The sequence below is a fragment of the Lithobates pipiens genome, unplaced genomic scaffold, assembly GCF_037356315.1.
Source record: "Lithobates pipiens isolate NorthernLeopardFrog02 unplaced genomic scaffold, aLitPip1_a1.2 Scaffold_13, whole genome shotgun sequence".
NCBI classification, from domain to species: domain Eukaryota; kingdom Metazoa; phylum Chordata; class Amphibia; order Anura; family Ranidae; genus Lithobates; species Lithobates pipiens.
The window spans coordinates 541,397,775-541,417,210 of record NW_027507718.1 but is presented as its reverse complement, the minus strand read 5'-3'; the positions used below and the strand labels follow the sequence as shown (position 1 = coordinate 541,417,210).

Here is a 19,436-nt window from a genome sequence, read left to right as displayed (position 1 = left end):
GCTGGAGAAAAGCAGAGCGCTCCGGTTGTTTGGGGTCATGGGTCATTTTTTGTGTAGGTGTTTTGGTCCTACATCTCAAACCGTTCATAAAATTGGTTGAGTGCACCCGGGAGGGAAGGTCACCGGCCTGTGGCCGGGGCTTGTAGTCAGTGATGGTCTAGATGGCTTGCCGCAGGCCCTGAGACAGATTGGCTCTTGCTGTTTTGAGAGCTGCTTTATCTCCTGATACCCCCGTCTCTGGTCTTCAGCAGCCCACGAATCTCTGCCGTCTTCCATGTCTGGTTGGCACGTGTGGTGACAATCTTGGTGACTGTCACATCACCTGTACACTTTTTGATGTAAGCAGTCACTGTTTCAGTGGTGTACTCTTGTAAGTCTGTATGATTGTTATAAGATTGTTATACTTTAACCACTTGCCTACCGGGCACGTATACCCCCCACTTCCTGCCCAGGCCAATTTTCAGCTTTCAGAGCTCTCACACTTTGAATGACAATTGCGCGGTCATACAACATTGTACCCAAATTACATTTTTATAATTTTTTCCCTCAAATAGAGCTTTATTTCGGTGGTATTTAATCACTGCTGGGTTTTTTAATCTTTACAAAAAAAAAAAAAAAAAGACCGAAAATTTTGAAAAAATATTTTTTTTTCGTTTCTGGCAGTAAATTTTGTAGAAAAGTATTTTTTCTCCTTAACCAATGGGCACTGATGAGGCGGCACTGATGGGTGCTGATAGGCTGCACTGATAAGGCAGCACTGATGGGCACTGATTATGTGGGACTGATGAGGAGGCACTAATATGCGGCACTGATAGGTAGCAGTGATGGGCACAGATAGGTGGCACTGGTGGACAATGATAGGTGGTACAGATGGGCAATGATAGCTGACTGATGAGGCGGCACTGAAGGGCGTTGATAGGCTGCACTGATGAGGCGGCACTGAAGGGCACTGATTATGTGGCACTGATGAGGAAGCACTGATAGGTGGCACTAATGGGCATGTATAGGTGGACAATGATAGGTGGCATGGATGGGCAATGATAGCTGACTGATGAGGTGGCACTGATGAGGCAGCACTAAAGAGCACTGATAGGCTGCTCTGATGAGACGGCACTGATTATGTGGCACTGATTATGTGGCACTGATGAGGAGGCACTGATGAGGAGGCACTGATAGGTGGCACTAATGGGCATGTATAAGCGGCACTGGTGGACAATGATAGGTGGCACGGATGGGCAATGATAGCTGACTGATGAGGTGGCACTGATGAGGCGGCACTGAAGGGTGCTGATAGGCTGCACTAATAAGGCAACACTGATGAGGTGGCACTTAAGGGCACTTATGAGGAGGCACTGATGGGCACTGATAGGTGGCACTAATGCGCATGTATAGGTGGCAATGGTGGGACTGGTGGTGCTGATAGGCTGCACTGATGAGGTGGCACTGAAGGGCACTGATGAGGAGGCACTGATGAGGAGGCACTGGTAGGTGGCACTAATGGGCATATATAGGCGGCACTGGTGGGCAATGATAGGTGGCACGGATGGGCAATGATAGCAGACTGATGAGGCGGCACTGATGAGGTGGCACTGAAGGGCGCTAATAGGCTGAACTAATAAGGCAACACTGATGAGGTGGCACTTAAGGGCACTTATGAGGAGGCACTGATGGGCACTGATAGGTGTATAGGTGGCACTGGTGGCACTGGTATATATATCTATATAATGTTTGGGTGTTCTAAGTAATTTTCTAGCAAAAAATAATGATTTTTAACTTGAAACCAACAAGTGTCAGAAAAAGGTTTAGTCTTTAATTGGTTAAACTGCCCTCATTTACAGACTGAAGTTCATCCCCTCGATCTAAAGAACAAAACGTTACAATGTTTATAGTTTGCTCAGTGGCTGAGGAATGTTGTGATACTTGGCAGACTGCCTGTTTTGTCGGCTTGAACAGAGAACTCTCTGCATAGAATCGAGAAAATGCTTTGTTAAGATCACGAGGGGGGAAAAAATCGCAATCTCGATTCTTAATGATTAATCCTGCAGCTCTACCGATTGGTGTCACCAATGGGCACTGCTGGGGCTGTACTGTAATCAGGGCACTGATGATCAGTGCCCTGATTACCAATACAGGTCTCCCCTGCGAGGAGATGCAGCTGATCGGTTCTCCTCTCCTCACACACTGTCAGTGTGAGGCGATAAACGGCTCTTCCTTGCTTACATGTGATTGGACACAGCCGATCACATAGGTGAAGAGCCGCGTCATCGGCTCTTTACTGATATCTGGGTTGCGCCATGTCCTAAGAAACACGGCGCGACCACGATCGCCACTCTGAGGGCGAGCGCGGTTCTGGGGGCGCTGCCATAGGACGTCCTCCCAGAATGAGCGCGCACCCCATCGTTTTACTATACGGCGGGCAGCAAGTGGTTAAACGTGTCCCAGTCTGTGCATTTAATAGACATGTGCAGACTAGAATATTTAGTTTCGTTTTTTCGTTTTCGTCCGTAAATTTTATTTATTTAGTTACTCCCGAAATTCGTTTTTATTTATTTCGTTTTTCGTGCAAAAATTGCATTCGTCCGAAAATCCACATGAATTACGGTCGAATCTGTCTTGGAAGGCTTATGGTATCTGTCGAATGGATAAAGAAGATTCGATGGAGCTGCTAAACTATATAGCCTATAGGCGGAGCATTCGATTGCCGAAATGTACGATTGCAGTGTCGTATAGTTGCGACGATCCCGTCGAATATTATTATAAACGTGCAACGATCCCGTCGAATATTATTATAAACGTGCAACGATCCCGTCGAATATTATTATAAACGTGCAACGATCCCGTCGAATATTATCATTTTTTTTTTTTATTTACTTCCCCCACCCAATTCCAGTATCGTTTCTCTCTGTCGATTCTGTTCTCTCTATGTCGAATATTTACTCTCTGTCGAAGCTTTTCTATATAATAGGACTAATAGAGGTAAACAAAACTTAGGCACATTCGACCACAGGTTCAATAGACATATGGAGTCACTTCGAATCTCCTATTCTATATCGAACTGTTGTAACAACGAAAACGAAAAAAAGCATTTATTTATGTCGGATCTTTCGTTTTTCGGAATCTGCACTTTCGTTATCGTTTGTCAAAACGAAAACGAAAATACCTGAAATTCGGACGAAAATGCATTCGGACGAAAACGAATGCACATGTCTAGCATTTAAAGCAAGTCTGGCATTCCCGAGGCAGCGTTGTCTGCCCATATACTGTGTTCTGTTTTTGAACTGGTTTGGCAAGTGTGAGCAATGGTTTGTATGCTGGAATTAGCATAACCGAGATGTGAGCCGAGTGCCCGAGGCGGGGGCGGGGTTCAGCATTGCTCTCTGTTGTATGAACAAAGTCGGCGTGTTTTTGCACAATTCCCACGTTGGTAGAACTTCGGCAGAACTGTCTTACTTAGGGATGAAGAAGAGCGCGCCGCGGTGAAAATGGGCTGTGTGGAAGAGGAGGGCACCTGGGCAGTGTGGAAGGAGGAGGTCACCTTGACAGTGTGGAAGAGGAGGGCACCTTGGAAGTGTGGAAGGAGGAGGGCACCTGGGCAGTGTGGAAGGAGGAGGGCACCTTGACAGTGTGGAAGAGGAGGGCACCTGGGCAGTGTGGAAAGAGGAGGGCACCTGGGCAGTGTGGAAGAGGAGGGCACCTTGGAAGTGTGGAAGGAGGAGGGCACCTGGGCAGTGTGGAAGGAGGAGGGCACCTGGGCAGTGTGGAAGAGGAGGGCACCTTGACAGTGTGGAAGAGGAGGGCACTTGGGCAGTGTGGAAGAGGAGGGCACCTGGGCAGTGTGGAAGGAGGAGGGCACCTGGGATGTGGCTACTCCGGGTCCGAAAGGCTGTGTTTTTATGTATTTTTTTATGTCTTTTAATGTCCTTCCACACAGCCCAGGTGCCCTCCTGTTTCCACACAGCCCAGGTGCCCTCCTCCTTCCACACTTCCAAGGTGCCCTCCTCCTTCCACACAGCCAAGGTGCCCTCCTGTTTCCACACTGCCCAGGTGCCCTCCTCCTTCCACACTTCCAAGGTGCCCTCCTCCTTCCACACAGCCAAGGTGCCCTCCTGTTTCCACACAGCCCAGGTGCCCTCCTCCTTCCACACTTCCAAGGTGCCCTCCTCCTTCCACACAGCCAAGGTGCCCTCCTGTTTCCACACTGCCCAGGTGCCCTCCTCCTTCCACACTTCCAAGGTGCCCTCCTCCTTCCACACTGCCCAGGTGCCCTCCTCCTTCCACACTGCCCAGGTGCCCTCCTGTTTCCACACAGCCCAGGTGCCCTCCTCCTTCCACACAGCCCAGGTGCCCTCCTGTTTCCACACTGCCCAGGTGCCCTCTTCCTTCCACACTGCCCAGGTGCCCTCCTCCTTCCACACAGCCCAGGTGCCCTCCTCCTTCCACACAGCCCAGGTGCCCTCCTCCTTCCACACAGCCCAGGTGCCCTCCTGTTTCCACACAGCCCAGGTGCCCTCCTCCTTCCACACAGCCCAGGTGCCCTCCTGTTTCCACACAGCCCAGGTGCCCTCCTCCTTCCACACTTCCAAGGTGCCCTCCTCCTTCCACACTTCTAAGGTGCCCTCCTCCTTCCACACAGCCAAGGTGCCCTCCTGTTTCCACACTGCCCAAGTGCCCTCCTCCTTCCACACTTCCAAGGTGCCCTCCTCCTTCCACACTGTCCAGGTGCCCTCCTCCTTCCACACTGTCCAGGTGCCCTCCTCCTTCCACACAGCCCAGGTGCCCTCCTCCTTCCACACAGCCCAGGTGCCCTCCTCCTTACACACAGCCCAGGTGCCCTCCTCCTTACACACTTCCCAGGTGCCCTCCTCCTTCCCCACTGCCCAAATACCCTCCTTAGCACATTTGTGTACAACTTAGCACAGTGTACATGTACTGCGAGAGTCGGGTCGGCTACGCAGAATCACCTCATATTTTCGGGGCATTTATTTGTTCATTTTTTTTGCTAGAAAATTTCTTAGAACCCCAAACATTATTTATTTCTTTTTTTATTTTTTTATTTTTAAGCAGAGGCCCTAGAGAATAAAATGACAGGTGTTGCAATTTTTTTATGTCACGCAGTATTTGCGCAGCGATTTTGTTAAACGTAATTTCATTGGCTATAATACACTTTTTTACATTTTAATGAACAAAAGCACAATATAACGCCCAGTTGTTTGGTAGAATATAAAATATGATATTATGCCGAGTAAATAGATACCAAACATGTCATACCTTAAAATTGCTTTAAAAGGCTTTACAAGTCACCACTTTATATTTGCAGAGGAGGTTCCGGTGTTGGAATTACCACGATCGGATGTCCACGGCGATACCTCACATGTGTGGGACCCCTTATCTCCACCCCTACACACCTCCGTGCCACGCCCCCTTTAGAGAACAGGTAACTAAGTATCATTTAGGGGACTATACAAGAAATCTGTATGGAATTTGTTCATAAAAAGCAATGTAGTAAAATGCAGAAAACATTAGAAATATCCAGCACTAAGCAAAGCAAAGGCACTGCCAGACCATTTCAACTGCCCCATATCCTGCAAAGAGACAGCCCAATCCAACAAAGAGATGGCCCAATCCAAGAAAGACACGGCCCAATCCAACAAAGAGATGGCCTAATCCAACAATGAGACGGCCTAATCCAGCAAAGAGACAGCCCAGTCCAGAAAAGAGAAAGCCCAATCCAGCAAAGAGACAGCCCAATCCAGCAAAGAGACAGCCCAATCCAGAAAAGAGACGGCCCAATCCAGCAAAGAGACAGCCCAATCCAGAAAAGAGAAGGCCCATATCCAGCAAAGAGACAGCTCAATCCAACAAAGAGACAGCCTAATCCAGCAAAGAGATGGCCCATATCCAGAAAAGAGACGGCCCATATCCAGCAAAGAGACAGCCCAATCCAACAAAGATACAGTCCAGCCCAGCAAAAAGACAGCCCGATCTAGCAAGGAGACAGCCCAGTACAGCAAAAAGGCAGCCCAAATCATGCAAAGAGACAGCCAAGTACAGCAAAGAAATGGCCCAGTCCAGCAAAGAGACGGCCCAATCCAGTAAATAGACAATCCAATCCAGCAAAGAGATGGCTCAATCCAGTAAATAGACCACCCAGTCCAGCAAAGAGATGGCCCAATCAAGCAAAGAGATAGCCCAGTCCAGCAAAAAGACAGTTCAGTCCAGAAAAGAGACGGCCCATATCCAGCAAAGAGACAGCCCAATCCAGAAAAGAGAAGGCCCATATCCAGCAAAGAGTCAGCTCTATATCCAGCAAAGAGACAGCCCAATCCAACAAAGATACGGTCCAGCCCAGCAAAAAGACAGCCCAATCTAGCAAGGAGACAGCCCAGTACAGCAAAAAGACAGCCCAAATTATGCAAAGAGACAGCCCAGTACAGCAAGGAAATGGCCCAGTCCAGAAAAGAGACGGCCCAATCCAGTAAATAGACAACCCAGTCCAGCAAAGAAACGACCCAATCCAGTAAATAGACAACCCAGTCCAGCAAAGAGATGGCCCAATCAAGCAAAGAGATAGCCCAGTCCAGCAAAAAGACAGTTCAGTCCAGAAAAGAGATGGCCCATATCCAGCAAAGAGACAGCCCAATCCAGAAAAGAGAAGGCCCATATCCAGCAAAGAGACAGCTCCATATCCAGCAAAGAGACAGCCCAATCCAACCAAGATACGGTCCAGCCCAGCAAAAAGACAGCCCGATCTAGCAAGGAGACAGCCCAGTACAGCAAAAAGACAGCTCGAATCATGCAAAGAGACAGCCCAGTACAGCAAAGAAATGGCCCAGTCCAGCAAAGAGATGGCCCAATCCAGTAAATAAACAACCCAGTCCAGCAAAGAGATGGCCCAATCAAGCAAAGAGACAGCCAAGTCCAGCAAAAAGACAGTTCAGTCCAGGAAAGAGGCAGCCCAATCCAGCAAAGTGACAGGCCAAATATAGCAAAGAGACCGTTCAGTCCAGAAAAAAAATGGCCCAATCCAGCAAAGAGACAGGCAGCCTAGTCCAGCATAGAGACTGCCCAATCCAGCAAAGAGACAGCCCATATCCTGCAAAGAGACAGCGCCATATCCAGGCAAACAGACAGCCCAATCCAAAAGAGAGACATCATAATCCAGCAAAGAGACAGCCCAGTACAGCAAAAAGACAGCCCAAATCCAGCAAAGAAACAGCCCAGTCCAGTAAAGAGACAACCCAAATCCAGCATAGAGACAGCCCAGTCCAGCAAAAAGACAGCCCAGTCCAGCAAAAAGACAGTTCAGTACAGCAAAAAGACAGCCCAAATCATGAAAAGGGACAGGCCAGTCCGGAAAAGAGAAAACCCAAATCCAGCAAAGAGACAGCCCAGTCCAGCAAAGAAATGACCCAGTCCCACAAAGAGATGGCCCAATCCAGTATATAGACAACCCAGTCCAGCAAAGGGACAGCCCAATCAAGCAAAGAGACAGCCCAATCAAGCAAAGAGACAGCCCAGCCCAGCAAAAAGACAATTCAGTCCAGGAAAGAGAAGCCCAATCTAGCAAAGTGACAGGCCAGATATAGCAAAGAGACAGTCCCATCCAGCAAAGAGATTGCCCAAATCCCGCAAAGAGACAGCCAAATTCAGCAAAGAGGTGGCCCAATCCAACAAAGAGACAGCCCAAATCCAGCAAAGAGACAGCCCAGTCCAGCAAAGAGACAGCCCAGTCCAGCAAAGAGACAGCCCAATCTAGAAAAGAGACAGCACGACAAGAGGCAGCAACTTCACTGGCTCAAGTGCACCAAAACAAGCTTCAAGTCTACAGGGAGAGGCAGAGCGGAGTGCAGATCACCCTGTATTCTGCTCTCTCAGGCTGCAGCTGGACATCCCCAACTCTCCATAACCCCCTTTTATGCTTCAAAACCCCTTTCTTTCGCCTCCCCTTTTCTTACCCCCCTTTTATAAAGAATAGACCACACAGGAGTTTTGGAGTATCACTGACCATAGCAGCCTTTTATTAATAAACTATTAAATCCAATATTAAATAACTTCCAATCAACATATGTATAAATATGTACAACCTTTTTATTTTTAACTCCCAGTCTGTTGGTCTTTGATGGCACCCCGAACCTCACACTTTCCATTTTAAAACTTTCCACCAGTACACTGCGGGGCCATATTTCACCATACTAGGCCTCCAGCCTTATTATCAGCTCGGAGACAACCCCCTTCCCGCAGTGCAACCATTCCCATATTCCAGCCTACCCTTCCCCTGGAAACACACCAGAGGGGCACATACCACCGATGAGCCCCCCACCACTTCCATCACATCTGTTTTTCTGCCACCATCAGAGACCAAAGACACCGCAACAGCCAACAAAGAATGACCCCTTTAACCTTAAGGGCCCCTCCCCACCCACAAGGCCCGCTCAATAACATCTTGGAGACCTAGTGTCCATAAATCAATGCCTACAACAGAAAGGTGCACTCCGTCTCCTCGTAAGTACATCCCCACGTTAATCTCCAACTCCATGTGTCTCACTACCAATCCCTCATTTCTAACAATGAATTTACCCACTGCCTTATTTACTTTAATTCGTGCCTTGTTGATCCTGAACACCAATCTCGTCATACGCCATGAGGTCCTCTCTACTATGTCGGACCACACCAATACCATCCCCGGGAAACCCACTCGAAGTGTCAAAAAATCACACTTCACATCAGAAATCAGTTCCTTGGTGGATCTGACCCCCAAGTCATCCCCCCCCCCCCCCCCCCCACATGTAGCACCAACACATCCGGTGGCCTATCTAGCCGAGCGTAATTTTCCACTTCAGGCACTAACCTGCTCCATCCCATTCCTGGGATTCCTAGCCACCTAATGCATGCCTCCCTCCGCAAGATCCCCAGTTGCCTGCCTTCTGGCCTAACGTCCGCTCTTCCGGCCCCCCAAAAGACAAAAGAATGCCCCAAGATCCAGACGAAGAGTATTTGACCTCCATCTTAAATGACATGACTAGGGTAGCCAGATAACTTACTTCCCCAACAATACATGTAAACCTTGACTATTAACCTTAAAATAAATACTCGGACACCTGCTTGGATGAAAATGGCCTCAACGGCCTTTATTAACCACTTGCTTACTGGGCACTTAAACCCCCCTCAGTCCCAGACCAATTTTCAGCTTTCAGCGCTGATGCACTTTGAATGACAATTGCGCGGTCATACAACACTGTACCCAAATGACATTTTTATCATTTTTTTCCCACAAATAGAGCTTTCTTTTGGTGGTATTTAATTACAGCTCGGAGTTTTATTTTTTGCTAAACAAACAAAAAAAGATGCAAAAAAAAAATCATGTTTAATAGTTTGTTATTAAATTTTGCAAACAGGTCATTTTTCTCCTTCATTGAAGTGCGCTGATGAGGCGGCACTGATAGGCTGCACTGGTGGGCACTGATGGGCTGCATTGGTGGGCACTGATAGGCTGCATTGGTGGGCACTGATAGGCTGCACTGGTGGGCACTGATAGGCATAGTTAAGGCGGCACTAATAGGCACAGATAAGGCGGCACCGATGAGCACAGGTAAGGCGGCACTGATGGGCAAAGATGGGCACAGATAAGATGGCACGGATGGGTGGCACAGATGGGTGGCACGGATGGGTGGCACGGATGGGTGGCACGGATGGGCACTGATAGGTACCACTGATAGATGGGACTGATGGGCACTGATAGGTGGCACTGATAGGTGGCTCTGATAGGTGGCACTGCTGGGCACTGATGGGCGGCACTGCTGGGCACTGGTAGATGACACTGATGGGCACGGATATGTGGCACTGGGGTGCAGCACCTTTGAGGCAGATTGTGGGCACTGCTGGGTGGCACTGTGGGCACTGCTGGGTGGCACTGTGGGCACTGATGGGTGGCACTATGGGAACTGTTGGGTGGCACTGACAGGGGGCACTTACTTTTTATTAATGTGGCACTGGCAGGGGGCAGGTGGGCACTGGCAGGGGGCAGGTGGGCACTAGCAGGGCTCGGCTTTTTTTTTTTCTCCTGACAGCGCGAGGAGGAATAATAGCCGATTACCGGCTCCGTTATATCACATGATCACATGATCAGCTGTCATTGGCTGACAGCTGATCACGTGATAAGGGGTCGGGATCGACCCCTTGCACGGATCGGTGATCAGGCGAGTCTCATAGACTCGCCGATCACAGAGCGCGCAGGCCGCTCGTGCACGGGGCGACGTCAATAGACGTAGTCCCGGAAAAGGAGATCCGCGCTGTAGCCGTCATTCGGCTATAGCGCGGGTCTCAAGTGGTTAAATAACAATAAAAAACTAAACTTTATTTTAAATATTTTCAACAATACAAAACTTGTAACAACTTCCAGTTACCCAAAAGACCCTAAGTGCTTATTTGGCTGGTCCCTGACGACCCCTTATTATTTTGAGCCTGTGATCCCCTCTTCGTCAGCATCTGTCCCCAGCCGCCAAACTTGCCTCGAGGACTCACTAACTGACCACAGACCCCCCAAACATGTTAGCCATTAATCTGGACTGACACCAGCCCAAACACAATGACTCCATCTCTGGCATGGGTCCCAACCTTTTTCAAATGACCCATGCATTTCTACATATATATTTCCATATATATATAGCAGTCGTCAAGGACCCAACGCCACACCCTGTAGCGACAGCACTACCTATCAAACCAATATCTATTTATAGGGAGGGCGGGCGGGAACGTTTCTCCTCGCTTGCTGACCCCCAACTGCTGACTTGCCCCACCCTAGCACATGGAAGAAAGAACCACACTCCTCCCCCCTTGTGACCATCCACCAATGGGGTAAGTACGCCTGCATCCTAAACCACCCCCACGCTGCCTTTTTCTCTAGCCCAGTAATTTCCCTGCACCCTGTCATGTATGTCCTGCGCTTCCTTTTTAATACAGCTCCGTACATGTCTTAACACGATACGAATTAAAATATCCACATCTCACACACACACACCCCCCCAAATGAAACCTTTTCCCATTTTTTTTTTATATATTTTTTTTTTATTTCATCATTTAACAATGGAGGGCGCACATAAGACCGGAACCTGCTGGATTCCCACCTCCCAATCCTCTTCACAGCTGCCTCATCCAACCCGCACCTGGCGGCCTCTGTAGCCGCCCCGATACGGTAGGAGTGTGAGGCGAATTGCTTACAATCCATCCTCGCCGCCCTTACGCAAAACTGCAATGAACTGATACCTAGATAAAAAAGGTCCCATTCCCATGCAACAACAACGGCCCACCTCCAACCGGTCGAACCTTAAAAAAAAATTCCTCCACCACCCTTACCGGGCAAACCTGCAAACCAGGCAACGTAAACGGCTGCACATTCACCTCCTCTTTCTCTCTGATCTGTTTTAGACCTGCGCAACCTCAGCACCACCCTATCCCCGCTTAAATCCATGTCCTGTACCAGCAGACCCCCTTCTACTCCTTTCACCAACTCCCCCACTCGAAATGCTCCAAAAAACGCAATAGAAGACGCTGCCCTAAACAAAATGACCTCATAACCCGAAGGGCACACAGCACCTAATTTTTCACAAATGACCAGCAGTATTGAAAATGAGACCAGCCTCCTCGTATCTTTTTGAGAGGGATCCTTTCTGATACCCTTTTAGCGTTTGTTTTACCCAGAAGCCTTTAGTGAAATCGGTCAGGCCTTGAAGCTTGCATAAAAAGGACAAACCTGCCAGCTTACGCTCAATGGTGGACACTGACCCCCCTCCCTCCATATGTCTGGAAGCCAAATACACCACCAGCAACCGCATCTCGTGCCCGCCCAGCTTGGCTCCCGCCAGCCGTGTAAAAGCTAACCACTCTTTCCATACCTTGGTATAGGCCGCCTAGGTCGACCCACTTACCAACCTCCTGATCCATCCCACGCACGACTCCAAGGCCATCTCCCAAAGCCACCCCGAGCAAGGAATCCCTTCCTTCTCTGCAGCTGGGGCCAGCTTCCTGAACCCGTCCCACTGAAACTAAGACAAGGAGTCAGCCAGCGTGTTGTCAATGCCCGGGATAGGAACAGCATATAGAAAAACTGTAAGCAACGCAACACTAGGTGGCACAGCAATCGTATCACCGGCTGAGATGATGCGGATATCCGATTGATGACTTTCACCAGCCCCATGTTGTCACAGTGCAACCTGATCTTTAAGTTCTGACATGCTGTATCCCATAACTCCATAGCCAGGACCACTGGAAACAGTACCAGGTTATGAGTAAAACCTGCCTCCACCCAAAACTCCAGCCAAGCCTCTGCGCTCCATTGCCCTTGAAAGAAAGCCTCGTAACCAGTAGATCCCGCTGTGTCCGTAACCAACTCTAGATCAAAATTACTTACCGGCCCCTCCATCCAAACCGATCGACCATTGTACGTTTCCAGGAACGTGTGCCAAACGTTCAAGTCCTCCTTGTGTTCCCTGGTAAGTCTGATGAAATGGGTACCCCCGCTGTAGCCGCCAACAGCCGTCAGCAAAAAACACTACCCATCGGAATAATGTGACATGCAATATTCAACTTACCCTACAAGGACTGCAACCTCCGGAGCTGCACTTTCCTCTTCTCCATCATCTCCCTGATGTCCACCTTGACCCTTTCTACCTTGTCCCCCGGCAACCTACACTTCATAGCTCTGGTATCGATCTCAATGCCCAAAAAACTCAGTTTTGTCATCGGGCCCTCCGTCTTTTCCACCGCTAACGGAACACCAAACTTACCCACAATGTGCTGCAATGTCTCCAAGAGAATCGCACACACTTTGGAAGAATGAGGACCCACGCACAGGAAATCGTCCAGGTAATGTATCACCGAATCCAAACCTGACATGTCCCGTATCACCCGTTCCAGGAATGAGCTAAACAATTCAAACTTGGAGCAGGAAAAGGAGCAACCCATGGGCAAACACTGATCCACGCAAAATTCCTCCTGCCAACAGCACCCCAACAGCCAAAAACTGTCCGGGTGTACTGGTAGCAAGCGAAATGCCGACTCAATGTCTGACTTTGCCATGAGTGCCCCCCTGACCATAGTGCTTAACCCATCCAACAGCCACATCAAAAGATGTATAAGACACCGTCCAAGCTTCGGGATCTATAGCATCGTTCACAGACCCCCCTTTTGGAAACGAGAGGTGGTGAATAAGACTAAACTTATTTGGTTCTTTCTTAGGCACCACTCCCAAAGGTGACACTACTAAATCCCGCAGCAGCTTGTTTGCAAACGGCCCGCTCATGCGCCCTAACACCACCTCCTTGGCCAATTTTTCCAAAACCACCCCAGGATTCTGCAGTGCCTACCGCAAATTCTTTGCCATAGGATGTAACACTGCTAGGGAGCATGGTATCCTAAAACCCTCCAAAAACCCCTCGACCAACACTCTCGCCACCTCCCTATCCGGGTACCTATTTAGAAAAGGCCGCATCCTTACCTCCTTCACTGGCATTGTCCCTCTTGTGAGCAAATTCCCCTGCCCGTTTTCCTTTTTTGAAGTAATGGGACAAGGGGTGATTCCCCCCCACACCCGGAGCATTCGTGCTTGAAACTACAGGACCCCCAAACTTACAGGATCCCTCGTTGAATTGCCAACACACCCCCCATTACTTTCCGGCCGGCATTTCAGGGGTGGGTGATTCCCGCCCCCCCCCCCCCCCCTTAAAAAAATGGTTTGGGGCCCTAGCAGAAGACATCCAATGCATCCATAGGCTGATATCCTTATGGTCCCACCTGAGAGCTGGCCAAACCGCCCTCTGCTGCCTAAACTGCTCGTCATACCACAGCCACGCGTTCCACCCATACACTCTATGAGCCTCTCCTATTGGCGTCCATATAGCAGAACAATGCCGAGCAACGTTGTGGGTTCTTCTCACCTATGACACTGGCCATGATGGCAAACGCCTGTAGCCAATTCACAAATGTCCTAGGGATCAACCGATACCTCCTTTTCTCCTCATCCTCCTTTTTTGGAATCATCCGGTTTCACCCTATCCAAATTGAATTTTTCCAGGGGTAACAGTGAGAAGATTTCCACATACTCACCTTTTCCGATATTATCTCTAACCTCTTGCTTCAAATGGGCTCCCAACGGCCCCTCGAAGCAGACATAGACTTCGCATTTTGCAGCATCCGCTATCCTGACCACATCTGCTCTTGCCCCCTCTGCAGGCTCCCCCGCTTTTTCTCCGACCACTGTACTCACCATCACTCCTGCCGCTGGCGTAGCAATGGGCTCCCCTGTTACCCCAGGGGTCCCCTCAGTTCCTGTCTTTTCCGCTTGCCCCCCCAATCCACGGTGCTACCTGTGGTGGCACTACTTGGCTGCCTGCAAAGTGCTGGATCAAATCCCTTAGGCCCCCCCAGAAGCTCTTGCAATGGCTCCCGTGTCCCAGAGGCGACAGGCGTGCTGTCTGCCACCCACGGGCCAGACGCCACCCCCACAGTGGCCTCTGTTCTGACCCCACCTACGTTCGTGAGCCCCCCTCCCCCCACACCTACCAACCTGCACAATGCATCATTCACATCATTCACATCACCAGCTGATATAACAGGTGACTTTCCGGGCCTGCTCCCCATAGCCGCTGCTCTGGTGTCTCCTGGCGGCATGATCTCCTGTCTCTCCTCCTCTTCAGAGCCCAATATTTCCCCCTCTGACCGTGCTTCCATGGCTGGGAGCATCTGCGTCAGTAGCCCCCCAGGCGAAGCAGGCCTGGAGGCCGTGGATTCTGGCCCTGCTGCAGCTTGCCTCCTCTCCGTGTGTCTTCCCTCTGACTCCTCACTGAGCAGGCCTGTACGCATGGCTTCTCTGTTAGGCCCTGCCCGTCTCCCTCTGTCCTCTCTGAGCCGCCGAACTGCCAGCAGTGTCTTGTAGCTGCCCCACGGCCGTGGCACTGCTTCTCCCCTGCCGAATCTCCCCCCTGTCTGCAACATGTGAAGAGGGGGGGTTGGTCTCTTCCTGGTCTCAGGCCTAGACGGCGAGACGCGGGAGCCATTACGGCCCGTAGCCCCGCTGTTGGCGAGGATTCCGCCCAGTCTGTCCGGTGGCTGAGGCTGCTGCCCATTTTGCCGGGGGAACTGACGGGTCCGCTAACGGGCTCCTAATGTGGCGCTGAGCTCTGCTGGAGGGGCCTGGAGAGAAACGCTCTGGAGGCCGGGACCTCCGAGCGTGTTGCGTCTCCTCACCTCCGATGGCCGGACCCCCCCCCTCGTCCTGGATAAGGGCAGTCCCCGCCTCCTTCTTTTATAGCACTCCTCCCTCTTAGTTAATTTTCCACCTCCCTCCCCCCCCCTTTACTTCCTTCTCCAAATGAACTCTTTGTTGTCTCTCCTCTCCCACTTGTCATGCCCAACCCTTCAATAATTTGTCGTTCTTTCTCTTCATTCCGGGCCTCTCTGAAGTGGTTGAGTTACTGCACAGGTTTATATATGTGAGTGATTGGTAGCGCAGTCCTGTTATAATTTATATTTTTATATGCATGACTGTTATGTGTTATTAGACTTTGTACATTGTTTTTTTCTGAAAAAAAGCTGACAGAGTCTAATCTTCTCGCTTTACTCTTCTGTTATCAGCGATGGCGTCTTCTCATCTGAAGGAGGATCTGGAATGTCCCGTCTGTCTGAACATTTATACGCATCCTGTGACCCTGAAATGTGGACACAACTTCTGCCGGGTCTGCATTGATAGTGTGCTGAATACACAGGAGGGGTCTGGGGGATATTCCTGTCCTGAATGCAGAGAGGTGTTCCAGGAACGGCCTGCACTGCACAGGAACATAACACTGCGTAACATAGTGGAGAATTTCCTGTCTGCTCAGTCAGATCAGGAGGAATCCGGGGTCTTCTGTACTTACTGTATTCGCACCCCTGTACCTGCTGTGAAGTCCTGTCTGAGGTGTGAAGCTTCTCTGTGTGACGATCACCTGAGAGTCCACAGCAAGTCACCAGAACACGTCTTGTGTGACCCCACCACTTCCCTGGAGAACAGGAAATGCTTAGTCCTGAAGAAGATCCTTGAGTATTACTGCACTGAGGACTCCACCTGTATCTGTGCATCCTGCAGGTTGGATGGAGGTCACCAGGTGAAGACACTCGATGAGGCATCTGAGAAAAGAGAGGAAATCATGAATAATGCAGCGCAAAAAATGAGAGAGGAGATGGACAATATTGTCCAGAGTCTGCAGGAACACAGGAGGGAAGTGCAAGGAAAAGCAGATGGTGAAACCAAGAGAGTCACTGCCCTGTTCAGAGACCTTATGAGGGATCCACTGACTGTCCTACAGAAATCAGACACAGGGGACTTGTGTGATACCGAGGATGGAGATGGTGAGGAATCAGACCCAGAGGACTTGTGTGACACCGAGGATGGAGATGACGAGGACAGAGAGAGACGTGATGGAGGGGGTCTGGATGTGGCGGGGGTCTCACACACATTACACACAGGTTTATCCGATACCATGTTTGGGGAAAATGTAGAGAAATGTCCAGGCACACATGTCTATCCATGTTCTACTACAAAGGGCAAAGGCCACATCAATGCTGAACCATCCAGTAGACATTCCCAACCCTCCCCTACCATGCGATGCTCACATTGCCAGGCTGGAGGACCAAATATTGGGTCTGTACAGCAAACGTCGGGGGTGTCGGGGGTTACAAGCATATTATTGGACGTGAGCACGGCTGCTAATGATCTGGAAATATCAAATGACAGGAAGTCCGCTTCCTGGACATTTCACCGCCACCACGGGCCAGAAACACCAAAGAGATTTCTGGATTTTTCTCAGGTGATGAGCAGACAGAGCTTCTCCTCGGGGCGACATTCCTGGGTAGTGGATGTTGGGAGATCGGGTGAATGGGGAGTCGGGATGTGTTACCCCAGTATAGACAGAAGTGGAGATCAGTCACTGATTGGGTACAATAAGAAGTCCTGGGCTGTGGGGAGGTGGTGCGATCGGTACTTAGCAATACACGACAGTAAGAAGACCCGGTTACGCCACAAGATCTCCAGTTGTAGAGTCCGGATAGAACTGGATTATGAGGCCGGGCGGATCTCCTTTTACGATCGGGGTGACCCGATCCGACACCTCCACACCATCCACACCACCTTCACTGAGCCCCTCCATGCTGTGTTATATGTATGGGGAGTGGGAGGTAGTCTAGAGATATCTGGGGGGAATCCAATGTGAGAAACCCACCTGAATACTGGAGTTTCTTCATGGGGGGGCCAATAGTAGGAAGCAGAGGACAACATTGCTGATTTGTTTATAAAGCTTCAGGCATCGGGGGGCCATCACCTTCTTCCTAAACCTCACTTCACCAACTGGTGTGTCACCGACCAGGAACAAGCATATCTATTACGTACTTCGCATAGCAAAAGATTATTTTTCTCTCTTTTTTTTTGAGACTTATTGCACTATTTTATTACCAAAAGTATTGGGACGCCAAGCCACATTGATGCAGTAATTCATGCAAAAGGAGCCCCGACCACGTATTGAGTGCATACTATAATGTACATGGACAGACTTCTCTGTAAGCCGCCATTTCTGTATTAAAAAAAAATCCTTTTTTTTTTTATTGGTCTTATGTAATATTCCAATTTTCTGAGATACAGAATCTTGTGTTTTTCACTCGCTGTCAGCCATGATCATCAAAATTAAAAGAAAGAAACGCTTGAACTATATCACTCTGTGATACAGATAGAGATACAGATACACCTGTACATGCCAGGGGGGAGCCGGTACTGGGGGGTGTGTGTTAGATTTGACAAAGGTCTTTTTTTAAGTCGAAAGTGGAGTATATGAGCGAGATACCTTTCTGGTTGGTAATGGTTCCAGTAAGGTAATGCCGCACCGGACGGGGAATTACATACAGGGGGTTTTGTAAGGTTAGAGATACAATGTTTCAGACATATGTAGGTGAACAGAGTGGTCGGTGGGTCACCAGCCCCGCACTTACCCCATTTAGGGCACGGGTAGTACTTCCTCCGGGCAGCAGGTGGCGGCTTCCCCTGCGTCTCCTTCTCAGCATCAAGGCGGCTTCCACCGTGTGTCTCCTCCCTCCTCCACCTAGGCGGCCAATAGGATTGCTTCTCCTCTCGGCTAAGCGGGTGACGGGTCTCGGGACCCGGCTTCCTGGTTGGTCGGGAGGAGAATCAGAAAGACAATAGTGAAAATTAATTCACTATTGTCACACAACTGGGTGAGTTTGGGGCGCAGTGCTCTGCGCCCCGAGCCCACCCTTCTTTGAAGCCAATTAGAACGTCCGGCTCTAATCATGTGCTTCTAAAAAAAAAAAAAACTATTGGAATCCATGCGTTTGGCGCCCTGTATGTTGATTAGAGGCCCGGGCGCATGGATTAGGTGGGCCCCATATGGACAGGCCGCCACTGTTTGGACGGTAGTTGGAACTCCTGTTGAATGGTAACAAAGGATTTTAATAAGGAGTCAGTAAAAAGGCCTTGGGGGTTAGTAATACCTTGGTCCAGCCATTTTTTTTTTTTTACTAACATGTCAGGGATTATATGGGTGAATATTTCTAAGGGGATGGTTGGAGATAATTCTCGAAATATTTTTTAATCACTTGCCGCCCGCCCGCCACCAAATGATGGAGGGACGATGCGACTCTCGTTCTGGGAGGGCGTCATATGACGGCGCACCTGAATGGCCGCTCCAGCGAGCCCGCGGGGGGGGGCGTGCGGTGCGGCGATCGCTGTTGCGCCGTGTTCCTAGGACACGCGCCGACCCCCGACCTCCTGTCAGCGGCTCTTTAACCATGTAATCGGCTGTGTCCAATCACAGCCAGTCACATGTAAACAGCGAAGTGCCGGTAATCAGCGCTCCTCGCCTCACACTGACAAAGTGTGTAGTAAGGAGAGCCGATCAGCAGAATCTCCTCACAGGGGACAGTGAGAGATGTAATCAGGGCCCTGATGATCAGTGCCCTGATTACATTAGAGCGCCACCAGTGCCGGCAGCAACCAGTGCCTACCAGAGCTAGCAATCATTGACCATTAGCGATACCAGTCAGTGCTGGCTTTCAATGCCCATCAGTGCTGCCTATCAGTGCTGCCTATCAGTGCTGCCCATCAATGCCTATCAGTGCTGCCCATCAGTTCCACCCATTAGTACCACCCATCAATGCCCATCAGTGCCCATCAGTTCCGCCTATCCATGCTGCCTATCAGTGCCCACCAGTGCCACCTATCAGTGCCCACCAGTGCCCCTATCAGTGCTCATCAGTCACACATATCAGTGCCCATAAGTGCAGAATATTAGTGCCTCCCCATCAGTGCCACCTAATCGGTGCCCATAATGCCGCGTACACACGGCCGAATTGTCCGGCGGACTTAGTCCGGCAAACAATCCGGCAAACAATCCGGCGGA

The 19,436-nt window shown here is 50.0% G+C and overlaps 1 protein-coding gene across 1 annotated transcript; it reads left to right on the top strand.

Moving 5' to 3' along the window:
* Positions 1–5,245: 5,245 nt before the first annotated feature.
* LOC143975779 (E3 ubiquitin/ISG15 ligase TRIM25-like) lies at positions 5,246–17,939 on the top strand. The gene is made up of 2 exons (XM_077478307.1): positions 5,246–5,434; positions 15,628–17,939. Exon 2 carries the CDS (start codon positions 15,630–15,632, stop codon positions 17,238–17,240), a length of 1,611 nt encoding a protein of 536 aa, XP_077334433.1. The 5' UTR covers positions 5,246–5,434; positions 15,628–15,629; the 3' UTR covers positions 17,241–17,939.
* Positions 17,940–19,436: the final 1,497 nt, after the last annotated feature.